This window comes from Peromyscus leucopus, chromosome 1 (assembly GCF_004664715.2).
Source record: "Peromyscus leucopus breed LL Stock chromosome 1, UCI_PerLeu_2.1, whole genome shotgun sequence".
Taxonomy (NCBI): domain Eukaryota; kingdom Metazoa; phylum Chordata; class Mammalia; order Rodentia; family Cricetidae; genus Peromyscus; species Peromyscus leucopus.
Genome location: NC_051063.1, coordinates 103,488,294 through 103,503,370, shown reverse-complemented (window position 1 = coordinate 103,503,370; position 15,077 = coordinate 103,488,294). Strand labels below are relative to the sequence as shown.

Genomic DNA, 15,077 nt, shown 5'->3' with positions numbered 1-15,077 from the left:
CTTGTGACCATGCTGACCCTGACACTGTAGATGTGGTGTGGAACAGTAAATGCCTGCCATCCCAGCACTGAGGCTGAGGCCACATTTCCTAGGCACTTACATGTGTACCTGACTAGCCAGGGTTACAGAGCATGATGTGTCCAAAACAGCAACAACAAAAAGCTAGGGAAACTGCTTCTGGTGAGGACAACTCTAGAGGAGTGAGGCACCTGTAGAGAGGAGCAAACAGCAGCCCAGTCACTGAGGGGCGGAGACAGTGGCGGGAGGCAGGCAGCCTATGGTCCAGGTGGGATGCAGGCCAGGACATGGTCCCAGTCTTCAGGCAGGCCTCCTGCCAAGGATTCTGATGTCACTCAAGCTTATTAGGGCCCTTTCCACCAGGACCGTCTACTAGCCCCAAGAGCTACTGCTCTTCCCTGCCCCTGCTTGGGCCTTTCTAAATGCTATTCCACGGTTAGACTGGAACAGCCAATTTCCCTGTACCCCCCAAATGTTTCAAAGAGGCAAGACACAGGTAGTTTTGTTTGTTTGTTTGTTTTTTCCCACTTTGAGGAAAATAAACAAATAGAGATTTTTAGAAAATTGTTTTTTTGTTTTGTTTTGTTTTTTGCTTTTCAAGACAGGGTTTCTCTGTGTAGCTTTGCGCCTTTCCTGGATCTCACTCTGTAGTCCAGGCTGGCCTCGAACTCACAGAGATTTGCCTGGCTCTGCCTCCCGAGTGCTGGGATTAAAGGCGTGCGCCACCGCTGCCTGGCGACTTTTAAAAAATTGTAATCCCTAGCTCACACTTTGATTTTAGACAAACAGGCCGGGTCCTGCCAGGCCCTCACATAACATCTACAGTTGAATCAAAGCGCAGCTCTGGAGTCCTGATCAGAAGGAGGCTGTTCTCTGGCTTCGGGCTTCAGAACACAGCTCCGATCCAGACAGGGAAGCCGTGCCCCTAGTGCCAGAGCACCACCTTCCTGCCTTGGTCCACACTCACAACGTGGTTCCCAGAGAAGCACCAGGCCACGGCGTTGACAGCGGCACTGAAGAGAGGAAAGACGGGCGTCAGGAGGACAGCAGGAGCAGGAGGGCAGCAGGAGCAGGAGGGCAGCAGGAGGGCAGCAGGAGCAGGAGGGCAGCAGGAGGGCAGCAGGAGCAAGCGGGCAGCAGGAGCAGGAGGGCAGCAGGAGGGCAGCAGGAGCAGGAGGGCAGCAGGAGCAGCAGGAGCAGCAGGAGGGCAGCAGGAGCAGCAGGAGGGCAGCAGGAGCAGGAGGGCAGCAGGAGCAGGAGGGCAGCAGGAGCAGGAGGGCAGCAGGAGCAGGAGGGCAGCAGGAGCAGCAGGAGCAGGAGGGCAGCAGGAGCAGCAGGAGGGCAGCAGGAGCAGGAGGGCAGCAGGAGCAGGAGGGCAGCAGGAGCAGGAGGGCAGCAGGAGCAGGAGGGCAGCAGGAGCAGGAGGGCAGCAGGAGGGCAGCAGGAGCAGGCCGGCAGCCTGACTCTGCCCCTCAGCATCCGACCTAGGCAGCTGGAGGAGCCTCGCTAAGCCCAAGACCATTTCCTCATCTATAAAATGGGCTCCCAGGACCGTGGCAACGATGGGCCCAAACACATGTGGAAGGCATGCATGTGGTGGTGTGCTCACCAGTGGGGTCCCTGTAGGCTGCTCTCCAGTTTCCCAGTGTCCACATCCCAGATGTACAGGGCTCCATTTGAGGAACCTGCCAGCGCATAGCCTCTGTCAGGGCTGGACAGGTCACAGCAGAAGATGAGAAGGGGTTCAGAAGTACAGACACGCGCACACGGGCTACACAGGCATGCCCTCCCAGACGCACCTGAACACAGCTTTGGTCCAGTCAGAACTGCACTTGAAGCCATCCGCCCTGAGGACAGAACAGGGCTGGAGTCAGAATGCAGGCTGCTTCCAGGGGGCCTGTCCTCCTCCAGATGTGAGAAGGGGCCGGCAGGTCCTAGTCTAGAGGGGCTACCAGGGAGTGCCCCCCACGACCTTGCACAGGGGAGGCCCAACAGGCCCAGTACCTGAACACCTGTCGGATATTGCTGATTCGCAGGTCGATGACCTTGAGTGTATTGTCTCGGGAACAGCTAAGCAGATGCAGCTGGTCGTGGCTGAGGCTCAGGGAGGTAACCCGGCCCTGTACAGGGATGACCTGGATGCAGTGGGGGCCCCTGGCGGGAGGGAGGGGAATAGGGATAGAGAGGAATGAGGAAGAGGCATCCTAGGGTACTTCTGACAGGCTGTGTGTGGCCACTTTCCCAGCTAATGTATTCCAGAGGCACCCCAGGCCTGGATCCCTGGGGCTGAGGCTTACAGGACTACCAGCCCTTCCTACTACAGCCAGCTTTCCATTGAGAGACTGATGTGAGAGCTGGAGCCTTGGGTCACTTGGGAATAATGGTGTTAACCAGACGTGGTGACAGGCCTGTAATCACAGCTGAGGCAGGAGAATCATTTGTTCAAGGCCAGCCTGGAAAACTTTACTGAGATCCTGTCTCCAAATAAGTACCTAAAAAGGCTGGGAGCATTCTAGCAGATATAAAGCCCTTGGTTCAACCCCAGGCAGATGAGCAATCTCAAAAAGAGAGGCCGCAGAGACCTACAAAGCACTAGCCCTGCTTTGGTCAGCCAACTACGCTTTTTTGCTGTTTTTGACTAAAATGTGGTGCTAAATACGGAAAAGGTGCTTGTCTGTGTTGGTTATAGGCCTGGGGAAGAGTTCGGTGCTGACTTGAGAACCACTAAGAAGGCGGCACAGCTCCCCAGACACACTGAACCCTCAAAGACCATGCCCAGCAGAAGCCACCCACTGGCACACTTCCCCAAGGTTCCACAACCCTGCCACAGCCAGAGAAAGGAACAATAACTCAGGGCCTCTACCACCCACAGCCCGTGCCTGTCACCTGCTGTCCCAGAACCGGATCTTCTGGTCATTGTGGCCACTGATGATGATGTGGTCCCCGCACACCACGTCATTACAGTAGGAAAGCACATTGATGGTCCTGGAACCTGAGGACCAAGGAGGAGAACCCAGAGTCTCAGAATCAGCGGCAGCCACTGAATGTGAGCAGTCTCCTTCCAAGACTGGGGTACAGGCCTTCCCAGCCCAGGGCTCACCCTACCTCTAAAGACCAAGGTCACCACGAAAGCAGGAAGAGAGCAGCAGGGAGTGACAGAGAAGGGAAATCATTAGAGGTGTGAGGCCCAATGACATGAACCCCGGAGCCACCGCTAGAGAATAAGGTAAGGTCTCTGTGACTAGGAGCTGGGGCGAGTGGGACTGAGCCTCACAGTAGGCGCGGCCCAGGTCCCATTCCTTCACAGTCCGGTCTCGGCTCCCAGTCACTGCCTGATGCCTCGTTAGCTTGAATTTGGCAGCTGTCACTTTGTCCTTATGTCCAGACAAGGTTTCCTGTCCCCACAGAAAGCACAGATTAAGCCAACCCCGCAAAACAGCCATTCTGCAAATCCCGAGGCATGACCCTTAACCCTTAGGGAGCCTCCCCAGCCAGGCCTCACCTTGGACTGTGTCTCCCCCACCTTCCAGAGCTGGGCAGCCTGGTTGTAAGTAGCTGCCAAAACCTGGGAGCCCTAGAAAAAGGGAGTAGGAGAGGTCCTGGGCCATGGTAGGCCTGACAGAGGCATCAGGCCGTGGGCCAGAGAGCCAGGGGAGACTGCCTCAAAGCTTCCCGGTCACGGAGGGCAGCTCCTCCAGGGTCGGTTCTAAGACACCCACAATGTGCCCTCAGGCCCCAGGGCCCCACTGCCCTGTGTAGAGACTGAGGTGACATCCATGCCACTGGGGCAAAGTCTCCTTACCGAGGGGTCAAAATCCACACTGGTGATGCTGCCACCAGCTCCTTCGAGGGTCTGGTTGGCCTCCAGGCGACCTGAAAGCAGGGGAAGGGATAGTAGATGAGATTATTAGCCTTACAAAATAGAGGAACTGGGACCCCGGACAAGAAGTAGAGGACAGAGTGGCTGGGTCTGGCTTGGCCTGGGGGAGAGTGCCACCTCCTCGAACTGCTGTACAGCCCTAGGGGCAACTAGGCAGGTCACACTGCTAGAGAGGACCAGAGAGGAGGGACTGTCCCTAGGTCACAGCAGGCCAGGCCAGCCTGGCTGCACGCCCACTTCTGGGAAGCCTTCAGGAGTTGGTGCTCGGTCCCCCTCCCTACAGAGCACACATCCTAAAACAAGGTGGACAGTCAGTGTGGACCACCTCATTGATTTCCGGGAGTCTAAGTGATCCGAGCATAGGATGTAGCTACTCTGGGCACATTGGCACAGAGTTAATACCAGCACCGAGGAGGCAGAGGCACCTGGTCTGTTGGAGGAGGCCAACCTGGTCTGCATAGTGAGTTCCAGGCCAGCGAGGGCTACGTAATGAAACCCTGTCTAAAAATGAAAAGGAGGTAGTTTGGTAGACCCAGGGACTTGCCCAAGACTTGGCTCTACATGCCCTCAGGAAGGATCAGGTATCCCTACCTCCTCCAACAGCAGCCATCTGGGCTGGGCCTCCCTGTCCTGCAGACCTGAACCCAAGGAGCTTCTTGAGAGCAAGAGCTCAGGGTCCCTCTTCCTCAGAGTTCTCTAGCCACTGTTCATAGACTCCTCCCAGCAGGGGACAGGGGGGACAGGCCTAAGACCAGGGCCAACCAGGATCCAGCTGAGAATGGGGTCTGCAGGAGAGTGCTGGGTTGACTTTCAGGAAGGAGCTCTAACCTCCCACGACATTCCAGAGGTGGATGAGCCGGTCAGCCCCTCCCGTGGCCAGGAGGCTGCTGTTGGGGCCAAAACAAACAGCATTGACCTCAGAGAGATGGGCATCCTGTTTAAAAAAAAAAAAAAAGAGGGGAGGAGTTGGTACCCCAGATCCTCCCCATGCATGCCTCTTTGTGTCCACTCACAGGCATTTCCACGTCTCTTCCTGGCCTGGCAGCTCCCTTTGTGTGTGTGTGGGGGGGGGGGGTCTCTGAAAACCCTAAGTTTCACATTTGGCCCCACCAGGTCTTTCCAACTATGCCTGGACCCCTGCTGCCCCATGCCTCATGCTGAGTGTCTGCCTCTACCCGACTCCAGTCTGTGTTCTACTGTAAAATGCTGTGTGGCTCCCGCCACAGGCTACAGACAAACTCCTGCTCAGCCCACTTGGTCCGCCCTTGAACATTCTCATTAGCACCCCCGACATGAGGCCCAGCTCCTTCCTTACCAAGACGTCCTGAGCCTGGGTAGGAATCTGAGCAGATACACACACAGGGATGCTTTGGTACCGCTGCTCAGGGGCACCCCCCACCGAGTGACCTCGCCTCTTCTTGAAGCTACAGGGGTGAGGAGAGAAAAGCATTCGGCAAAACCTGCTAACATGGGGACTTTAAGCTCTCCTGAGGCAGCAACAAGAAGCAGACATGGCAGGTGGCGGGGACATTCCCCAAGGTCCACAACCCAGCCTGACCCCTGTGGAGATGCGGGCAGAGACGAGCAGACACAAGACAAGGTAGGAAGTACAAAGAAACGTTAAGGCTGGCTGGCATTCCGGTAATGGCATTACCACTGCTAGGCTAAGTAACTGAACAAATCTTAGACATTTCCGAGCCTCAGTTTCCCGACTGAATGGGCGTTCTTGATCAACCTCAGGCGAGAGCTCTTATAGTCCCCTGTGAGGACCCTGAATAAGGACAGTGTTACGAACCTGAAAGATAGTTATCAGGAGCTGGTCTCGAGCTATCCACCCAGATCCTGCCTGTGGGGCCCAACAAGATGCACAGACAGACAGACATCATATGGATGGACAGACCAAGGCTGGGCTCAGGGAGCCTTCCAGGGGGTGCCCATCCCTTCACACATGAGCACACACACTTACTCAAGCAGCCCCTTCACCACGTCCACACAGCGGGACAGTGTCAGAGAGGTGGCCGAGGCAGACCTGGGGCAGAACGGAGAGGCACACTGAGAGCCTGGCTCATGGTGCTCCACCCAGCAGTCACTGATCCCTATATTTCACGAGGGACCCCTGAGGAGGTCATGATCACTCAAGGCAAGAACCAGAACTCGATTCACTGAAAGCTAGGAGAGGCGTGACATAGATTAACCAAGAAGGGTGGCGGGAGGGAGATTCTTGGCAATGAACACCTCCCCAAGTCTCCACCAAGATGACAAAGAGTCTCATTCCCCAGGTGCTCACCAACAAAAGCTCCTGAGACACCGAGCCCCGGCCTGTGGAGAGGGCTAAGGAAGAGAATGATGCTCCCAGGCTGAGACAGTGAGTGGGGAAAACGCCAGCTCGCTGAGCAGCCCTCAAAACACCCAAGTAAATGTTTGTGCTGAGACATCTAGACCATTAGTGCTGCCAGAATTTGGGGAACCAGCATTTCATGGTGCTCCCGTTCATTCACTCTCCCAGGGACAGAGGTTCCTGAAGGAAAGACTTCTGGAAAAGAGCTTCAGGCCAGCAAAATGGGGAAGGACTGGCAGCCCAATGACAAGCCAATCAAGATGTGGTAGAAGCCAGATATGCTGGCCCATGTCCTAATCCCAGCTATTGGGAGGAAGACCAGGAGTTTGAAGTCATCCTTGACTATACATTGAGTTTGAGGTCAGTCTAAGCTATATGAGACCCCCCTATATATGGGGGGGGGGTTTGAGCAGAGAGACACCTGAAGATTCAAGCTCCTGTCATAGCTCAAGTGTGAACACGCTTTAACTCAGGCTCACACTCAGATATGCTCACTAACCTTGCACACATGCTCATGTCCCTGTGCGGACACACACATGCACTCCTGTGCTTACACACACAAGCCTGGGACACCTGAGCCTTGGGTCTTGTCCACTTTCTTCCCAGTGACACTCTTTCATAAGCCTTATGGCTCACCCTAAGAGCCCTGGTTCTTGGAAGTAGAGAATGGAGTAACACTGCCTGCCTCCAGGCACTGAGGTCAGAACAGTACTGGGCTGTACACAGCCCTCTCCAAAAGCTGGCCCCGATCCTGGAAAAAGACATGGGCAGCCTTCTGGGTGGGAGCCAGCTGAGGTAGGAGAGTACCTGGATGCTCACCTGAAAGGCCTTTTCCATTTCTCACAAGTCTCACTCTCCAGGAACTCAGGTGTAGCAACAGGGGACAGAGGCGCAGACTCCTCCCTGGTCCCACCTTCTAGAGTGTTTGGGATCCTGGGAGAGAAAAGCAGCTTGGGAAGACCAAAGAAGGCCACCCCTCCCCGCCCCAGCAGTACACAAAAGTAAGTGATCCCCAGCAGCTAAGAGCCATGGACTGGCTTCCATGACCACACATATCTCTACACCTGTCCAGGGACCTGACCTGTGCACACAGGCACCCAGGTTGCAGGCCGGCAGGAGTGAGGTGTGCATAGACTGTAGGTAGTGAACACATCCCAGGGCTGCAACCCAATACCAGAGTCATCCCTGTTCCCTCCCCATTCTTACTCGCTGATGCTCACAGTCCGCTTAGCCGCTCTCTTCAGCTCCTGGGACACCCGGGCTTGGTTGGCCCTGGCAGAGAGAAAAGCATCCTAAAGGAGATGCTTTGCAGGTGGAGTGGCCCAACTTAAGCGGGTCCCTTCTGATCAATGGAAGGCCCTGACCTCCCCGGGCCCCACCCCGCCCCGCCTCATTCCCAGTCCTCTCAACCAGGTTGGGTCCACACTGCCTCCCGAAGGCGTGGCCTATTTCTGATGGGGCGTGGCCCCGAGCCTTCACCTCTCCTTCGCTCATTACGCAGATTGCACTCGGCAGCGGCACGCGCTTTACGCTGCACAAGCCGCTCCAGCAGGTCCCGTGCCTCCTCCTGGAGCCTGCGCAGTGCGGCCTCCTGGTGTGCTGCTTGCTCTAGCAGCGCCCGGTAGGCTTCCCTCTGCGCCGCGTTCTCCGCCTGCAGTTCCTCCAGCTGCCGGGACTGCTGCGCCCGCGCCTCGCTTAGCTGTACCACGCAGGCTTGCAGGGCTTCCAGCCTGCAGGGCGGAGACATCAGGCGGTGGCCTCTAACCTCCAACCACAGGTCTAGGGGGCGCTTGGGGACCCAGGGGAAAGCTCTAGGGGCCTTTCCCATCCCCTCGCCTGAGGCAAGACCGCTCCCGACCCTCATCTCACCTGCCCTGGCGCTCCTCCAGCTGTGACTGCAGGGTGTCTAGGGCTGCGCTCTTCTTCACCACCTGGTAGGCCATCTGGGGAGGGCAGGTGACATGGGGGCCTCTCCAGGGTGGACCTAGCCAGCCACCACCCCGCTACCCACCCGTTCCTCACCCAGGCTGAGATAGGTTGGGATCCTGTATAAGGATGCCCCGCACTTCAAGGGATAATTGTCAGACCCAGGGCTCTGGAGTTTGACTCCTAACGGTCAGTCCTAGCTGTGACCCAGCGATAGACATTTAACCCGCTGCAAGAGGAAACTGCTCCATTTCCTTACCTGTAAAATGGCAGGGGAGTGCGTTCCTAATCACAAGGTAAACCAGAACTACTATCAGGAACTCCATGGCAGACTATTAGCTTACACTTGTGTCGCGCCTCGTCCCAAGCTAACTTTCAGTCTCCGTCACACCCAAGTGAAGCACTCCCATTTTCATACTGCAGATGAGGATGCTGACGGGTTAAGGGACTTATCCAAACTCACACAGCTAAGTGGCAGACCTGAGGACTCGAACCCAGGCCACCTAACTACATTATGCTCCGCTCCGTATAAAGCACTGGTGTTCTCGGGGCTGCACTGGACGTGAGTTCTAGTTCCCAACTCCCAACACCTGGCTTCCTAGCCCATCCCCCACCACTGGCCAACCCAGGCAGCCCGGAGCACACAAGGCTAAGAACAGGAGCAGATTAGGAGCGAACGGCCCAGACTCAATCCTGGAGCTGTGGGCTGAGGATACCTCAGCACTCCTTCCGTGGAGAGCAAAGAACAACTGCAGGGGTGCATGGAGGGAAGAACTGCAGGGGTGCAGCCCCACCCTCCCCTTTCGGTGCTGAAATCCCGGGAAGAACAGATTCCCGAGGCAAAGCTGTGCCCACCAGTGTGGCAAGGAGACCAGCATGAACACCTCTGGCTCAGGAAACGATGGAGCTGGGGGCTGGCTCTTCTTGCTAACTTGTCCCTCACCCTTTCTTCCCAGAGGCAGAGGAGCAAGCCAGGGCTGCTCACCTACCCTGACACAACTTCCGGTGTGAGAGGCCTGGGGAGGGACCCTGCACAGGCAGGGTGGACCGCCCATTCCATCATAAGCCAATTATAACGTTTATCTTTTTTCTTTTTCTTTTCCGAGACAAGGTTTCTTTGTGTAGCTTTGGTGCCTGTCCTGGAACTCACTCTGTAGCCCAGGCTGGCCTCGAACTCACAGAGATCTGCCTGTCTCTGCCTCCGGACTGCTGGGATTAAAGGTGTGCGCCACCACCATCCCAGCTCATCATTTTCAATACTGAGAAAGCCAATTACCATCTCCACCTCCCTCACCAGTCACTTGCTTTCAGAGTTCAAATGGTAGAGAGAGGTAGAAACAGATTAGTGGTGGCCAGGGATTAGCGATGTTTGGGTGTGACTAAGAAGGGGTAGCAAGAAAGGGATCTTGTAAACAAGCACTGCAATATCCTGATTGCTACACGAACCTACACGCGATAACGTCACACACCACTCTCAAATTACAACCACACAGCACTCTGGGGAGGGGCTCTCCAGTGTCTTCCTAACCCACTCCGGCCTTGTGTTTGGGCAGGTGAGGAGGCATGCTATAAAAACATGTGATTACTGGCTCCTCAGTCTCCATGGAAACCCACAGGGCCAGGCCTAGTTTATGGCCGCACTCCCTGTTCCTTGGATTGTCGATAAATAGGTGTTGAGAGAATGAATGAAGAGTCACAGAAAGTGGGTTTGTGTGGGTGAATGTTCGAGTCCAGGGTCCACACCTCGAAGCTCCATCCTACTCCTCTGCGACTATAAAGTTGTGGCGGCGCGCTGGCCCAGATACTGCCACACAAACAGGACCACTCACTCAGTGCCAGCTTTTGGGGACCATCGCTCCCTGGCCCACCGTTCGTGCGCAGGCCCCACCCCGCTTACCTCACCGCAGACCAGCTGCAGTTCCTTCTCCTCCTGCTGCCACATCATCCTCAGAGAGGCTGCTGAGGAGACCCGGTCAGAGGCAGGCCCGGAGAACTCCCCCCTGACAATAAGAAGAATTCACGGTCCCTCCTCTCCCCCCTGTCCCCGAAGAATACCCTAAGAGTGCCCCCCATAAAAAGCTCCAGGAGCCATTAGCTTTCTCTTGGGGTAGGGGGAAGCCAATCAGAGAAAAGGCAGTCTCAGAAATAAGCTGTCCAGGACCCCTCTGCTCCAGGATGGTCCAGACCTCGGATGCCTGCCAGTGACACCCCTCAAGTGCACAATGGCACTTACTCGCTTCCCCAGAACTCAGGAGGCCAAACCGTATTCTGAGATCAAGACCAGCATGAGCTACATAACAAGACCCGGTATAAAATAGCTCAGGGTTGGAAGGATGGCTCACTCGGTACAATGCAAGCCACACCAGAATGAGGACCTGAGTTTGGGCCCCAACACCTACATTAAAAAACCTGGCACGAGGCCAGGAGGCAGTGGCGCACGCCTTTAATCCCAGCACTCGGGAGGCAGAGCCAGGAGGATCTCTATGAGTTCAAGGCCAGCCTGGGCTACAGAGCGAGATCCAGGACAGGCACCAAAACTACACAGAGAAACCCTGTCTCGAAAAATCAAAAACAAAAACCTGGCACACTTTACCAGAGCTAGGGAAGTTGAATCGGCTCACTATAGGGTCAGTACAAGACCTTGTCTCAAAAAACTAAGGTGAAACGTAATTAAGGAAGACACACAGTGTTAACCTCCAGCCTCCACAGATGCTCATACAAATAGCATGTGTAGTCCGGTGGTGCACACCTGTAATCCCAACCCCTGAGAGGTGGAGACAGGAAACCAGGAGTTCGGGGTCAGCCTGCCGAGGCTACACACTCTTCTCATTCTGTCCCCCATTTACTCCTGCTCTTGGGAATGGGTAGCAAGCCCCTCTTTGTAGCTATCGGGAACAGAGAGAGGGAAAAGACACAGAAGGGAAAACAAGATTGCGGGATAGGCCAGGAGGCAAATGCAGAAAGAGAAGAGCCTAGGAAGAAGATGCTAAGCAGCCAGCTTGGCGGGGGGACACGACACACACACACTCACGGGGCTGTCTACTGTCCCCTCTCACATCCCCAGCAGCCACAGGCTGATGAGGTGCCAGGGCTGTGCATAGCAAAAGCAAAGCGCAGACAAAGAGGCAGGCACAAGCAGCCCTGCTGTGATCCCTCACACGGACTCACCAGCAGTCCTGATGCGGGGCGGAGGTGACATCCTCTGGCTCTGACTTCAACTTCTCTGAGAACTTGGCTAGCAGTTCAGCCTTCTCTAGGAGGTGGTTATCTGGGGATGTGAGAGGGCACAAGCCTGTGGCAGAGGCAGACACTCGCCAGCAGACCCCTGGCATACAAGTTACCTCAGGCTGGGATGGCTGCAGAAGCCCAGGATCCTGGGATAGGGAAGCTGCTGGGGGCCGGGCTCTGGCCCTTCCCGGGGGGTGGGTAGCTGCCTGGTGAAGCCTCCTCACAGCATTGGCCTGGTGAAGCCTCCTCACAGCATTGCCCTCCCCCCCCCAGGAGAGAACCTGTCCCCTCCAGGACAGAAAGACCACCACTGCTGGGGACAGAGACGTCTAGGTCACACTTGGTAAAGGACAGAAGGAAAGCAAGGAGATGAATCCATCTCGGCCAGAGGTCTGAATCCAGAGCATGAAAGCACACCTGCCTGTCCCTCCAGTAAGACACTTCCCCTTCAAGGCCTCGGAGTTTATAATTAAGTAATTCTCACTTCCACCCAGTAGCTTCCCCCAGGTCAATATTGAAAGTCCTTGAGCAATTACCTAACAATCTTCCCAGGTTAGGTGGTTTGACCTTGGACCCCCCTCGCCCACACCCCTTTCCAGTCATTTCTGCTTTTTTTTTTTTTTTTTTTAAACCAGTTCCAGGGCAGACTGGAGTTGAAAACCTCGTGCGCAGATCTTCCTCTCCCTCCCTCACTGTGACCTGACTGAGGTTCCTGGGCCTGACCTAATACTCAAAACTCGACCCCAGACTCCTTCTAAAAGCGCAGCCCCCCCACTCCCAACCCCCCATACAAGGTCACAGTAAGCCTCATTTACCAGTAAGAAATCTGAGGTTAAGGACTTGAATTATCCATATCACAGACCTGGGTCTCTCTAGTTCCCCAAACTTACAACTCCCATAGAGGTCTTGGGAGGGTGGTTCCCCCCTCAAACAGTCCCACTGCCCATCAGAGCAGTTGGAGAACTGAGGCTGCCTGGAGGTAGACAGAGGTGGGTACACAACCCCGGGAGAAGGCCAGCCCCCGGCAAGTTCCAAGGAAAAACAAGTTGGATGGCATAGGTGCATCAAAATTAGCAGCAAGTGAAGAAGCAGCAGAGACTGTGGTTAGACTTCCAGCCCAAACATACAGTCACAGTTGACCAGAGGCAGTAAATACAGACGCACTCCAGTGTATCTTGGCTTGAACTGCCACACCCCCTCCTGACCAAACCGGCCCGAAATAACTGTATGAGGGCCTGTCTTCGCCGACACAAGAAGCACCTAGGATCCGCTAGGCACCGAGGCGCTCCACAAACCTGTGCCAGGATTAACCTATCAGTAGCAGAATCTACCAGGGTTTCGCTCCTTCCTTTCGGCCACTATGGCTGCTCTGGCCACGCCTGCCTTCCTTGACTGCACTTTGGGGACCAAACGGACTGACCAGGCCCTGCCATGGGGACCGCCGGTAAAGGGCGAAACCAGCCCGGAGGGACGGAGCTGGTGTCTAGGATGCTCAAGGGAGGCAGAGCTGAGTCTTGAGGGCTAAGCAGCGCCCAGGCTGGAAACGGCAGGTAGGGACCCTGGTCAGTACGAAGAGGGGCGTCAACAGGTTCCCCGTGCAAGGCTGGGAAATCGAGACAGCGCCGCTGCCCCGAGTCACCAGCCTAGCGGCGGGACGAGCCCTCCCGCCGAGCGGGGAGCCCCATCTCCTCAAAGGCCGACGTCCCCGAGTCCCCCGGGGCGCACTCACAAGCCGGCACGAGCTCCAGGAAGAGCGTCTTCTGCGTGCGGTCCCGATGCCGCAGCTGTCGCACGATGTGACGCTTCCAGACGGCGGCGGGCGCGGAGGGACCGCCGGGGGCGCCGGGTCCCGCCATGGCCGCCCAGTCCCCGGCCGCGGCGCTCAGCTCTCGCCGGAGCCGAGCTCGGGGGCGGGGCTTCCCGGGGACTCCTTGACGTCAGGGCGGCGGCGGCGGCGGGGAATCCCCGGGCGGTACCAAGTGCATTCGTGGGGGACACCTGGGCGCCCCAAGGCGGGTGCTGCGGCGGCCAAAACTTCTACCTCGAAGGAGCTCGTTTCGGTCTCCCGGGGAAGCAGCTTCCCCGGCGCCTGTGGGCGCGTCCGGGGCGGGGCCTCGGGGTCGCGTTCCTTAACCTCGCCACGCCTGGACCAGAGTCAGCTGCTAAGGATGCTTTTCGCTGTCGCCTCGGAAGCAGGAAGGGCAGAGACCCTGTCACCCCGGGGCTGTACAGGGACAGGCACCAAGCACAAGTCTAACCGAAGAGACTGCCTGAAAGAACCCCACTGTCGCCCGATGGTCACGTTTGAGTGGGGTTTATGAGGGATCAACCAAGAACATTAATTAGCCAGAGAGGAGGAAAAAAGGACTCAAGCCCTTGGAAAGAACAAATGAATAAGTTTGATGACATAAAAATGACCAATGCAGGCCTGGGGTGGGAGTAGCTCAGGCATAGGGATCTTGCTTAGCCTGTGCGAGGGCCTGGGTTCAAGGTCCAGTGTTTCAGGCTTGGAAGGACAGGAAGCAGAACTTTAGGGCTCTAAGAAAAGGCTCAGTTTCGCCAGGCCGTGACGGCTCACACCCTTAGTCCCAGCACTCAGGAGGCAGAGGTGGATCTCTGTGAGTTCGAGGCCAGCCTGGTCTACAAAGCAATTCCAGAACAGCCAGGACTGTTACCACAGAGAAACCTGTCTCGAAAACAAAATAAACAAACGAAAAAGAAAGGGCCCTGTTTATTTGGAAAACGCCAGGCTCGGAGGAGAGAAGGGCCCTGCTTGCCTGAGGCTGCATGCTGTAGGTACCTGAGGTAGCCAGCAACCCAGTATTCTGACTCAGGACCATTAGGCTCCCTCTCCTGGACTAGGAGCACAGACATCTCTTGTGGGTAAACTTGACAGTGAATCCTGGCTTCACAGAGAACTGTAATGAAACCGTCTCTAGCAAAGTGCCTATCCAGAGTTCTGCAGGTACATGCTGGGGTAAAAAATGACAGGAGAGTGGGGGGGGGGGGGGGGGAGTGGCACGCCTTTAATCCCAGCACTCGGGAGGCAGAGGCAGGCGGATCTCTGAGAGTCCGAGGCCAGCCTGGTCTTTAGAAAAAGTTCTAGGTCAGGCAGGGCTACACAGAAAAGCCTTGTCTCAAAAAACCAAAAGAAGAGGAGGAAGAGGGGAAGAAAGATTCACTGGCCCAGTCTCACAACGTGACATGCCAAGGAAGGTTCAGCAGGCCTGTCCTCAGTGAAGGCTGACCTGGCTCTCCGTGGGAAATAAACCAGAAAGGGGCGGTGTCAGGCAGCCCTCCAGATCTTGAGATTCTGATGGGGTCAGTTACGGGACTTGGAGAACAGTAAAGGCAGATGACACCCAGGACAGTGTATCCTGTTGTCCTCTGAAACCACTGTGGAACGGAACATGGGGGTGCATGCCCGTAACCCCAGCACTGATGCCCGCCTGGGGTGCACAGTGAGTTCAAACCAGCCTGGTTACACAACAAGACCCTGTCTCCAAACACTATAAACTGACCTTAGTCCCCCGTGTGTCTTTGGCTCGGGCCCTCCCAACCTTTGCATATGTGCCCAGCGTTACTGCAGGAAGTCTGGCTCTGCCCACACATCGGATCCAGGAGCACTTACTTCCCAGGCCCTGCACACAGCTAAGGTTTCTGTGACCCCAGCCTGCCCACACCCCA

General features: G+C 56.1%; 1 protein-coding gene across 1 annotated transcript; it reads right to left on the bottom strand.

The window, feature by feature from the left end:
• Positions 1 to 847: 847 nt before the first annotated feature.
• Positions 848 to 13,302, bottom strand: LOC114698739 (protein Atg16l2). Its single transcript, XM_028877558.2, has 18 exons — positions 13,120 to 13,302; positions 11,331 to 11,430; positions 10,060 to 10,162; positions 8,106 to 8,179; positions 7,718 to 7,966; positions 7,443 to 7,511; positions 7,056 to 7,169; positions 5,865 to 5,927; positions 5,214 to 5,322; positions 4,727 to 4,832; positions 3,821 to 3,891; positions 3,521 to 3,592; positions 3,293 to 3,413; positions 2,905 to 3,010; positions 2,023 to 2,172; positions 1,818 to 1,865; positions 1,628 to 1,729; positions 848 to 1,031 (listed from the first exon to the last, which is right to left on the bottom strand). Exons 1-18 carry the CDS (start codon positions 13,244 to 13,246, stop codon positions 944 to 946), a joined length of 1,872 nt encoding a protein of 623 aa, XP_028733391.1. The 5' UTR covers positions 13,247 to 13,302; the 3' UTR covers positions 848 to 943.
• Positions 13,303 to 15,077: the final 1,775 nt, after the last annotated feature.

What these genes read in the sequence shown, in the direction of transcription:
- LOC114698739 (XM_028877558.2), bottom strand. Translation starts at nt 13,246, where the DNA reads ATGGCGGGACCCGGCGCCCCCGGCGGTCCCTCCGCGCCCGCCGCCGTC. An exon ending in GCCCCGCATCAGGACTGCTG is followed by an intron (nt 10,163 to 11,330) that starts GTGAGTCCGTGT and finishes TCTTATTGTCAG; the next exon opens with GGGGGAGTTCTCCGGGCCTG. An exon ending in CCTCTGGAATGTCGTGGGAG is followed by an intron (nt 3,892 to 4,726) that starts GTTAGAGCTCCT and finishes CCCTGCTTTCAG; the next exon opens with GTCGCCTGGAGGCCAACCAG.